This window comes from Carcharodon carcharias, chromosome 25, assembly GCF_017639515.1.
Source record: "Carcharodon carcharias isolate sCarCar2 chromosome 25, sCarCar2.pri, whole genome shotgun sequence".
Lineage (NCBI taxonomy): Eukaryota > Metazoa > Chordata > Chondrichthyes > Lamniformes > Lamnidae > Carcharodon > Carcharodon carcharias.
The window spans coordinates 32423277-32435837 of NC_054491.1; the positions used below are offsets into that span (position 1 = coordinate 32423277).

Genomic DNA, 12561 nt, shown 5'->3' on the forward strand with positions numbered 1-12561 from the left:
AGTTAATCTACTTAGAATCTCCTGTCCCCTCTGCCCTGTATTTTCATTCTCACCAAGTTCTCATTTTGGAAGACTGTGTTCTCACTCCGTGAAGAAAAATGTAAACAGCCAAGACACTGATGATTGTTAAAGTTCTGGGATAAAGGCCAAGAGGAAGTGGTACATTTGGGTGTTTCTTTCCTTGCTTTTGCTCTATTTCTGGCTCCCATGTTTCACACTACTTTTCAGGTGAACCTTAGGTTACTGTATCCCAGTGAGTGTTTTCACTTGTTTAGATTCCACATATATTCACAGCACACAAAGGGAAAGAGCACCAATAGCCCATTTACTGTATTTTAAATGGGTTCTCACCAATGTTAAAACAAAACGCAAGTAGAAAAGTCCAGGCCAGAGAACCCTCATTATTTTATTTCAAATAGAGAACAACACTACAATAAGTTGTGTCTGCCAAATTTATTACACGCTGAATAAAAACGTAAGTAGTGGCTGTAATGCAGCTTATCCATTTAGAGTAATTAGTAAGCGTTGCTAACTCGTCAAATAATAGGAAATAGTAGCATGTGACTGCTGCACTAAATAAGTATTCTCACGTGTCACCTCCTTTCTGTTTCTCACCACCTTCTGTCTTGTATGTTTTTAAAGGATTCAGACAGATGCCCCACTATGAAAGAGACAGGCTTCTAAATACATTAAAATGCTGCAGACCCATTAATTTAAATAATTGTATCAAATTAAAAAGAGAAGTCAATCAAAAATATAGTTAAACATATTACACAAAATGTTTGCATTTGAATTGAATAGTTTGGCTTCTCTGTTGGACAACAATGGCAAATTCAACAATAATTACTGTATATTGAAATGAATTGGAATATTCCTTTGTCAGTGAAGCTAATTTCAACCCCTTATGAAATAGGTGGCAGCATTAATAACATGCATGCCAAGTTGAATCTGAAGTTGAATTGGGAAGCAACCACAAATACTTGAAGGGAAATTGCTATGCTTTTAGGATTCCTAGTCAAATATAGGATGTTGGAAATGGTGGCACAGCTTTCCTTTCCCTTAGGACAATGTCACAAGAAATAGTGGCTAGTCATTTTAGCAGCTATCACAGAACCTTTTTGGTGCAGCAGGAGGCCATTCAGGCCGTCATGTTTGTGCCAGATCTCCAAATGACCAATTTACTTACTGCCGTTCTCCGGCCTTCTCCCCATAACACCGCACATTTCGTTCCATTTTGAATGTCTCAATTGAACCTACCTCCACCTTAATCTCAGGCTGTGTACTCCAGACCTCAAACACTTGCAGCTATCATGTTAGCTGCAGGATAAATCCAAGACAAGTCTCTATATAAGTGGAGACACATCCAAGCCATTAAGCTGGCAATGGCAGCAAAAGTTGGATATGAAAGGACAAGACCCACAAAAGAGGAAAAAGGTAGGTTTGCTTCACTTATACAGCATATAAACTCAGATTTTAAAGTTAGTGCTCCTTCATTTGCTGTGCCACCATTTCCAACATCCTACATTTGCCTAGGAACCCTAAAAGCATTGCAATTTCCCTTCAAGAATTTGTGGTTGCTTCCCAATTCCTACTTTTGTCAAACATAATAAGGATAGATTCTGAACACACAAAGTTAGATCTGGCTGATTAGGACAACAGGAAAGAGGTGGAACAGGAAAGAATCAACTCAATTGGCAGGGAAACTTGTCATCCAATTAGGATTACGACCGACAGCAAGTGGCAAAAAAAATCAGTAGGGACATGGTTTATCCGGATGTCTATGCAAATCACTGTATCTAGTATGAGTCTATTATACTTCATTACAAGAAGAGAAAGAAAAAGCAGTAAATTTTTATGCCGGCTTCTTCTGGTCTGGAGCCAAAAATTTAGGAGTAGCTACAAATGTCTTCCAAATGACCTTAGGAGGTACAAGCTTCAGCTGAACATTATAATCACCTGGATTTGCCAATTTAGACCACTTCCCCAGAGGGAGTATTTGAGCAATGTCATGCAGGGGACGAGCCAAGTTAAGCACAGTTCAATTTTAGCAACTAAATGTCACAACTACCCAAACTTTGGATTCTTGATCAGTAATGCCACAGGAGACTGACTGATCTTAATATTAAATAAACCAAGAATCAGTAAAGTAGAATGGCAAAAATCACTCCACCTCAATATCGTGATATAAAATATCACATAAATAGCCATTTTTTGTGATCATTTATCTACCTTTAATCTAATTAAACTTCAGTGCATTTAGAAGTTAATTCACAGAGTCTATTTTTTTAAACACAAACTTGCACATTGTTCTATTCTCAGAATCAAAACTCGAATCAATGAGAATAGTGTACTACAACTGCTTTAGACAATTTTGTCTACATAACATTAGCGAATGCATTTCAATTTAATTCATCATACAGGAAGCTTTTTTGAATATTTCTGAGAGACATACTAAGGCAACTACATAATGCAAGTTCTTTCTTCCTTAAACAGAGCTGCTTTACTGCTATGACATTGCAAATCAGAATTTCTTACTCATCATTTCCACCAGAAGTCATGTGTTAACCTTCCATTACTTGGATTGTAGTGGGGTCACATAGAAACTGATCCACTCTATGAATATTTTCTAAGCAGGAAATCATAACTTAAAGGGTTTCGGAAATTGCAAACAAGATCTACAGCATTTTTTCAAAGTAAATCTGTTTGTGCTCTTTGTTGAGTGAAGTGTTAAAATGTTCCGCTGAAGAAAGAGACATGCTGCTGAAGATTTTTCTCTTCATTTATCAGGACAGATTCACAAGAATACAAAATATAAAGGAAACAACAATGTATATTTCATGAGAAGATTGGTTGGCACGAGAACTCTGATTGGTAGAGGTGTTGCCATGGAGAATGCACCAGGGAATAGCTAACTGCCAAGCTCTTGCTTAAATTCAAACCAGGCAGGTTGACTCTAATTGGTAAAGGCATTGACATGGGAAGTGAACTCTGCCAATCAGAGACCACTTGCCAATTAATCAGCACCCTCTTCACATGCAGTATAAATTGCTGTTTCAGCTTGGCCTAAATGGCCAAGTGGTTATGGTACTGGGTTTGTAACCCTAAGATCAAGAGTTCAAATCTCACAATGGCGAACTATGAAACAATGTAACTTCATCTGAAACAGATGGAAACGTGTTTGTACTCAAAAGAGTTACAAATTAGTCTTATGAGCTTGGCCTAAATAGCCAAGTGGTTATGGTACTGGGTTTGTAACCCCAAGATCAAGAGTTCAAATCTCACAATGGCAAACTATGAAACAATGTAACTTCACCAGTGTATCCTAACAATATAATAAATTGCTGTTTCCTTTGGATTTGGTAGTCTTGAAAATCTGTCCTGTTGTGTGCAAGATGAAAAGCTTTGATAGCATGTTTCTTTTTTCAGCAATACTCAAGTTCTAAACTACCAAGTGACTATTTATTAAAGTGTTATAACCAATGTAAAGTTCAATTTTAATTTAAGATTATTTTGTGCTGCTGGATAGCACGTTATCTGTTGATTGCTAGACTGAGCCCAGGGTCGATCTTCAATGAAAAGGGTTTATGTAGATTAATTAATTCTTAGAGGCAAAGATCCACAGTACATAATTGTCAACAAATCATTGCTATTAAAACAATCTTTCTGAAAGAACATCAGGCTGAGAAATAAACTGTTTCTAGAGAGGGTGCTCTTTTGAAGTCGAGATTCAAACATGTTGATGGAGACAGGGTGGACGAAGCTTTATTCTGCCTGACATCGTGTTATATCTGAATTGCTTTGCTATATTAATGCTAGCAGTATTTTGTTCTACAAAAGCAGCATCCCCCACCTTAATGGTTGTAAGTGCCGCATTTCTCAGCTTTTTAAATTCACACGTATTCAGAAGTGGTCTCAGTCATGCAACCTCTTTTAAGGAAATGCGATTTTTAAATTTTAAACTGTGTTTAAAACATGATAGAAGGAGTTAACTTAGCAGTATCTATTCCAAATTCAACATTTTAAAAGAAAGTGTTTCAGCTGGAACCCATACTTTCTAACTTGGAGGAAGGCAAGTTAGAAAGAACTTTGGAAAAAGTTCAAACTGGTGTCAGCAATAACAGGCACTAATTAAATCCAAGGAGATTTTTTTGAAATTGTGCGGCATTACAGAAGGGAACATAGAAACCCGATTGAAAGAGTCAACCCTTAAAATCAGCTTGCCTGTTCTCCGTGCTCATGCTAGTAAAGGCAACTGGTTTTGTACATTTTGCACATTGGCAGTTCTCAATAGGATAAGTATGCTAATGTGGCTTTAGACTTAATTACTCTTATTCTACAATGTTATGAGGATGAGACAGATTATTTCCTTATCTATTAACTTTTGTGTTGTAATCTCACATCTGTATGAATTGGAAATGAATATCCCAAAACATCTATTGATTTTCTAACTCATTATAGCATCACCACAGTACACTTTTTTATTCAGGATGGAGACTAATATCACAGCATTAATGGGAAATCTATAAATAGTGTTGTTGTCAATGCTGACTATAAGCTGATCCAGCCTTGCTCTCATGGTTGAGGATATATCATGGCACAATTTATTGGATTACCCTGAGAATTTATGGGGAGGATTTTATGGAGCCCACAAGAGTGAGAATTGTAGCGAGCAGGGTGACTTAATTAGGCAGGATGCGAAATTTCGAATTCACGATGGCGGCTAAATGTAGAGATAAAGTCAACTCTGAAGACAGGTCATACAGACTCAAAACGTTAACTATGTTTCTCTCTGCACAGATGCTGTCAGACGTGTGAGTTTTTCTGGCATTTTCTGTTTTTCTTGTTTAACTCTATGTCATAAGGGAGGGGAGTAGGAGGATGGACTCTTGCATGGATGCTCAGGACCGACGAAGGTGAATCAATAGTGAGGAAGGGCATGGAGTGGAGTCATGTGCATGGAGGAGTGGAGGAGGGATCCAGTGGAGAACAGAGGATGAGGTTGGAGGCATGGAGGAGTGAAGTGGGAAGGGCCTGGTGTGGGGAACGGGGTGACTAATGTGGTGGGGACAGCCAGTCAAGGCAAGAATGTGAGGGGCCTAAAAGAAGGGGGGGAAATCAGTGCTGTCCAAATGTGGGTCCATCTCAGGGTGTTGGCTGGCAGAGTACTTACAGGGCTTTGAGTTCACCTACAACATTTCAACTACCCAGGCTGAGAGTGATCTCAGACAATGTCCTTTACAATGCACAGAAAGGAGGGTCAGCTGAGCCTGCAAGCTCAGCCATGTCCCATAGAGTGGTGAATACAATACTGGATACTAATATGAACATTCAATAAAAGAACGAATGCAAAAACGCAAACATTGCTTCTTACACAATAAAGGAAATGTCCCTAACTCCCCTGCAGCCATCAATTCATGCCAACCATGAGCATGCCAGTACATTTAGCTCTCTGATTAAGCTAGTCTCAACAAATAATGATGATACATTAATTTAACTTTATGTTTGAGTGTATGTGGAATATTTACAAGTGAGATTTAATTTTGAAAAATACCCGTGCCACATTTGTGCTCTCAAGTCTCATGTTCATGGCAATGTAGTTGGGCAGGATAGTTATGGTCATGATGCAGAGCCTCCCTTTTTGACCAGGAGGCTCTTTAATAGGCCACCCCTAAATATAGCATTGTCAGATGAAGGTGAGTTTCACCAACGAAAAGCTTCCCCCACCACTAAACTGATGTGTTTTGCATGTATAGGGCTGGCACTCAGAATTTGAACTATAATCACGTTAACATCGTTGATAGTGATTTCTACTCCTAACTATTTACTATTTAAGAATCTTGTATGGTGCACTTGGTGACTACAAAACTTGGAGTTCTCACTCTGTCCTGCTAATGCCAATGGACTAACCTAATTAGCGTGGGCTGACTTTACATGCTTCTTCATTTTCTTCAACCAACTGATGCTGTTCAAAGTTGATGGGAGTTATACTAGCACAGGAATAATTGTAAGACAGGACATGCTGGATGCACAGACAAACTTGGCAGGAAGCCACATCACACACAATGATGGACACAGTCACAAATGATTTAAAACCATGCATCTTAACCAAACCATGCTTAATTGAACAAATATTTATGTTGCAAGAAAAGATACAGTCATCAGGTCAATATCGTTGATGTCAAGGCATCATAGTAGACATTTTCCTTGTCAGTGCCTCAGAAGAACCCACAGGTCATGATGTTCCATCCAATAAAAAATCACAGTCATTGGGAAATGCAATTTCCCAATGTGCACTAAAACAGAATATTATACATTGCAGAACACCTCAAAAGGGGTATCATGTCTTAAATGTATTTAACCCAACAGTCTGGGTTGATAATTTAGACAAAGAGATAGCTCCTTAATTTTGAGACAGATGATTTTTATGTCCAACTATTTTGGTGTCATATATGCTTTAAATTATTCAAATCCTGGAGCTCTTATTCTATGTCAGGCTGATTCTATGTAAACTGAATGCTATGTCAGAAGTATACTCGCTGAAGAAAAGTGCTGAACTTTTTACTTTATTTGCTACATTTTAAATGGATGTACATTAGAAAATCAAAACAGTTTAAATGCTAAAATGATTCTACTACTCCCTCTGTGAAAAGAAAACCTTTACTGGAGTAAATTTTTCATATGGCTCCTCAGTCCACTGTTTGAAATTTTTATGTTTAGAATAGTTGGCACAAAAAAAACCAAAGTTAGCAGTGCATTTTAGTGGTAAACCAAAAGTACTTTAAGATGCGGCAGTTGAAAACACAGGAAGTATTGGCCTTTCACATATGTCTGCTGAACCAGTGGATTACAGAACTCACTCAGTCGGATTGCGTGATTCTTCTTTCAATTTCTTCCTCTCACTGTAACCTCTGTATGCTGACTGTATGACCACAGCAGCGTGCTCTTCAGCTGGATTTCTTGTGTCCTCCTCCTTCTCCTTAAAATAAAAAAGTACTCTTTAAAATTACAAGACTGCTTGTAAGACAATAATATCCTGTTTTGAATTATCAGCTTAGTTCTTAATTACCGTTACAGGCAGTTCCTCTGGGGATTGAAATTGTTCTATTTCTCCAGCTGTTGGTAGTGTTTCTATTATCAGGCCTTCTTGTGGTGTTCCTTCAATTATCTGAGAGGTTGTGTCTTCACTGGGACCTTCGCCTGCTGCTGCTTCAATCATCTGGGGAGTTGTGTCTTCCATTGGATGTTCCTCTGCTACTGCTTCAGTCATGGGAGGGATTGTGGTTTCACTGGGGCCATCATCTGGTGCTGCTTCAATCATGAGAGGGGCTGTGAATTCACTGGGGCCATCATCTGGTGCTCGTTCAATCATGAGAAGGGTTGTGAATTCACTGGGACCATCATCTGGTGCTGCTTCAATCATGACAGGGCTTGTAGCTTCACTGGGGCCACCATCTGATGCTGCTTCAATCGTGACAGGGGTTGGAGCTTCACTGGGGCCATCATCTGATGCTACCTCATATACCTGAGTGGATGTGCCTTCATATGGACTTGTTTCTAGGTCTGGAGTTGTCAGAATGGCTGTATCATATGCTACACTATCTGATAACTGCTTTGAGCTCTTTAAAAAAGAGTCCTATGAAAAAAAATGGATTTATTATTTTAATTTCAGTACAATTAAGACATTGCAAAACCGCTTTACAAGCAGAACAATATTGCTCATCTAAACAAGGAGTCACTCGTCTGGGCCAACAAATGTTACCTGTTTTAGTATTAACTCACTCCTATAAATAGGGAATTTGGAACAAAATTATAAATCAGATCTGTAGAAACAGGTTTATAATTTGTCTCACACTTTTTGATCAAAAATCTCATTTCTAATATTTTGTCAATTTTGGCATAGGAACAGGAAGAGGGAATTCAGCCCTTCATGGCAGCTCCGCCATTCAATTAGATCATCTTTGGTTTGCGCCACAATTCCATTTGTACACTTTATCTCTAAATCCTTTGTTATCCTTACCTATCAATCGCAGTCTTGAAAGGTTCAATTGTCTCAGCATTTGCCTTTTTGAGTGACATAATTCCAGATTTCTATGATTCATTGAATGTAAAGGTGCTTCCTGATTTCCTTCCTAAATGGTTTAACTGTAAATTTACGATTATGTACTCTTGTTTTTGTTTCTATATCGGAGGAAATAGTTTCTTTGCATCTGCTCTATCAAATAGTTTTAAAATTTTAAACACTTAATCAGATCACCCCTCAATTTCTTATACTCAAGGGAATTAAAGCCAAGTTTATGCAACCTGTCCTCATAATTCATATATATAAATAGCACTCTGTAACCCCAATCACATTCTGGTGAATGTGCATTGCATCTCCTCTAAGGCCAATATTTTCCTGAAGTGAAGAGCACAAAACTGAACTTGTATTCCAAAGTGGGTCTGACTAAGGGCTTTTTACTGTGCCGCCGAGTCTGCCATGGCAGGTCCCAACAGGAGAGGGTCAGAAAATCCCGGCCTAAGGATCCATAAGAGCTGAAGCATAACTCCTTCCCCACTGTAATCCATCCACCTTGAGATAAGCAACATTCCATTAGCCTTTAGATTGCTTTTTGTACCTGTCAATTAGCTTAATGATCTATGTACTTATACTGCCAAATCTTATTACTCCTCTACAGTTCCTAGTCTCTCACCGTTTAGAAAATATGCCGATTATTTTCCTTGGGTCCAAAATGGATAACCTCATACTTACCCACACTGAACTCCATCTGCCAAAGTTTTGGCCATTCACTTAATCTATGTCCTTTACAACTTCCTGCTGCTATCTGTGCTACTTACTGTCCCTCCTAATCTAGATTTAATACCTGCAAATTTGGATGTACAACTCTCTATTCCTTCAGCCAAGTGATTTATAAATATGAGCAAATTTGAGGCCCCAGAACAGGGGAAGCACTTGTCATATCTTAAAAGCAAAAAACTGCAAATGCTGGAAATCCAAAACAAAAACAAAAATACCTGGAAAAACTCAGCAGGTCTGACAGCATCTGCGGAGAGGAATACAGTAACAATACTGTATTCTTCTCCGCAGATGCTGTCAGACTTGTCATATCTTGCCAGCCTGACTACTGTTCTGAGAACTAGTAACACTAAACATTACTGGGTTAAATGCAAAAGCTTGTTCATGTCCTTTTGTTAACCATGATAGTGTCAGCCAAAGATCATGTTGTTTTGTGAGTTGGTGTTATTTTAGCTAAATATATCCAGCACTCCTTTTAGTTCATTTTTGTGTTACATTTCTACTGTGAACAATTCAGATTACCGCCTCTACTTCTTAGAACATTTGGAAAGCCTTTCCCTGATGACTGAGTAGCCAAAATTTTTCAACCAGTGATCTTTCAACACTGGTGTTAATTGGCCACTGCTGATATTAAAGTAACATCAATCACAAAATCTGGGTAAGTGAATGTATTCAATGAACTACAAGTTTATAATAAGGAAATTAGCTGAAGTAAATGTTGGTCCCTAAGAGGCAGAGACAGGAGAAATTATCATGAGAAAAGAGACATTCAACAAATATTTTGTGTCTGTCTTTGCATTTGAAAACATAAATTACATAGAGGATATTCTATAGGCTGAAAAGTGTGAGCAATTTAAGATCATTAATATCAGCAGAGAAAAGTTTTTGGAGAAACTTAAGGGACTAAAATCCAATAAATCCACTGGATCCGATGGCCTACATGCTAGGGTTCTAAAAGAGGTAGCTGCAGATATAGTGGATGTGCTCATTATGATTTTCCAATGATTATGGTTATGATTCTAGAACAAACCCAAACCCAGTGATTTGGAAGTTAGCAAATGTAACCTTGCTATTCGAGAAAGGGGGGAGAGGGAAAACGGAGAGCAACAAGTCAATTAGCCTGAAATCACTCTTCAGGAAATGGTAGAATCTATTATTAAGGAAGTCTTAATCATGCACTTAGAAAATCATAGCGCAATCAGCCAAAGTCAACATGGTTTTACGGAAGGAAAATCATGTTTGAAAAAGTTATTAGAGTTTTTTGAAGATGTAACTAGTACGGTAGATAAAGGGGGACCAATAGATGTAGAATATTTGGATTTCCAAAAGGCATTTGAAAAGGTGCCACACACAAGATTAATATGCAAGATAAGGGCTCATGGAGATGGGGCTCATGTATGAGAATGGAGGACTGGTAGCAGAGCATCGGCATTAACAAGGCACTTTCAAGTTGCCAGACTGTAACTAGTGGAGTGCCGCAAGGTTCAGTGCTGGAGACAAAGCTACTTACAATCTATATCAATGGCTTAAACAAAGGGAAGAATTTTCCTGTCGGCAAGCGGGGGAGGGGCCCAGTCGCCAACACGTAAAATGACGGCCGGTGACGTTGGCAGGGGTCCCGACGTCACTGCGCGTCATTTAGATTGTCAGTTCGGCGGGAGCGCAGCCAATGCAGCTGTGCGCCCGCCGAACTGTGAAAGGCCTATTTAGGCCATTAACAAATTAATTAAAGCTGTTAAGAATGCTGCTCATCCAACCTTACGGGCAGGTGAAGAGCCCAGGAGGCCTTCGCAATTTTCACGAAACCTGATCCACGTGTGGGATGAGGTTTCGTGAAGGGTTTATCAATTACATCAAACTTTTTGAAAAAATTAATGGACATGTCCCAGCTCATGTGATAGTTTCACAAGAGGGGACATGTACTTAAAATTTTTTTTTACCTTCATTCCATTTTTCAAAACATAAACTAACCTCCGTGCCTCAGGGAGATTTCTGTGCTCTTTCACACGTATGCGGTAAAGAGCGCAGGCCCCGACTCAGGGAATTCCTCGCCCCACCCGCACAGGGAGCGCTCAGCACTTCCGGTGTGCGTCACGCTGGGCGGGCCTTAATTAGACCACCTACGTAAAATGGCACTGTGCACCCAATCGGGGACGCTGATCGGGTTCGCGCTCACTCCCCCACACCCCCCACCCCCGGAAAACCTCCCTGATGGGGGGAAATTTCTGTCCAAAGAGATTGAGAGTTATGTAATTAATTTTGCTGATGATATATAGCTAGGTTGGACTGTAAGCAGTGAAGAGGATACAAGGAGGGTGCAAAGAGGTAGGGGGTAATCATCCATGCTTGCTGGCACTGGGTTTGGTCGGCGGCGTAAGCGGACATTATGGCGAGAAGCCAAAAATCGGTTTCACGGCATCATGAAACCAGTTTGGAATCATCCACTCAGCCCATCAATGGGCTGTTTCCCATTGTAACACATCATTATAAGGCTAGCCTGCCGGACAAATCCCCTCCACGCTAGATCGTCCACCCACATTGCGTCTACGTGTTTCACAATTGCACATAAGTGATATGCACCTGGCGAGCAACTCACCTGGGACTTCGAAGTTTGTTTGCCTATTTTGCTTTGGAAAGCACTTGCAGTCATCAGCACCAGGCTTCACGGAGAGCACCATAGCATTATTAGGGGGGTTCGCAGGCAGGTCGCTACCTACTAGACCAGTCATAAGGAGGGGGTGGCTTTGTGCAGCTGTAGGGCTAGGGCTTGCATGGGGAAGGGGGAGAAGTGGCCTCAGGCAAGGGAAGAGGCTGCAGAGTGAGGGCTGTACTGAAGAAGAGGGGTATCGCAGGGTTTGTGTGGGGGCACATGTCGATCTGTGCAAGTGGACTCAAGATGGTGAGGGCTGAGGAGGCAGTCTTCAGAGCAGATGAGGCCAGAAGGAGATGTGAGGGTATGTGTGTGAGAATGGTGGTGTTGTCCCTTGAGCTGGCAGTGAGTGAGATGCCAGTGAATGTTTGATGGGCCTGAGTGTGTGAGTGATAAGATGGTTGCCTTACCCTGGTGGCATGGATAAGATTATTCACTTTTATCTGCATTGGATGACCAACCTCTTCTGTGCAGCATTGGCACTGATCGCCATTGCCATTGCCTACCAAGCCAGAGTGGCAATGTTGCTGCCCCTCCTTAAGACAGAGCGGGGGTAGAGCACATCACAGTGGGCCTCCACAGCGTCCAAAAGGCATTTGAGGGATGGGTCACTAAACCTGAGGGCTGCCATCTTCTTGCCTTTTGGGGCCATGTCTGATTTGCAGTCCTGGGCTGGAAGCACTGAAAGGTGTGCTTGCAGCTGGACTTTAAATGTGGCACCCAGTGTGATGAAGCTGTGAGGTGATGACAAGGCAGGCAAATCGGAGCACGCCCGGCATGAAAATGGCATGCTTCCCAAGAATGCATAATTAATGCGGCGTTAGAAGCCACCATTGTGGCCGGTGGGTAAAATGTCGTTTTACTCACCCGCTACCACACAGTGCAAATCTGGGACGATTCCTCCTATATAGACAAGTTAAGTAATTAGACAACAAAGTGGCAGATGGAGCATAATGGGTGGGAGGTTATTCACTTTGGTCAGAAGAATAGAAAAGTAGAATATTTTTTAAAAGGCATGAATATGTGAATGTTGATGCTTAGAGAGACCCGAATATACTCATACAAGGGACACAAAAAGTTGACATGTAAGTACAACAAGCAACTAGGAAGGCAAATT

General features: G+C 40.4%; 1 protein-coding gene across 1 annotated transcript in view; it reads right to left on the minus strand.

Annotated features, from left to right (window-relative positions):
- spa17 (sperm autoantigenic protein 17) overlaps positions 1-12561 on the minus strand; it is an 87171-nt gene that overhangs the window by 33804 nt on the left and 40806 nt on the right. The window contains exons 5-6 of the mRNA XM_041174118.1: positions 7067-7633; positions 6858-6976 (exon numbers count right to left, since the gene is read on the minus strand). Of these exons, the coding sequence (XP_041030052.1) occupies positions 6858-6976; positions 7067-7633 (686 nt within the window). The remainder of the gene's footprint in view (positions 1-6857; positions 6977-7066; positions 7634-12561) is intronic.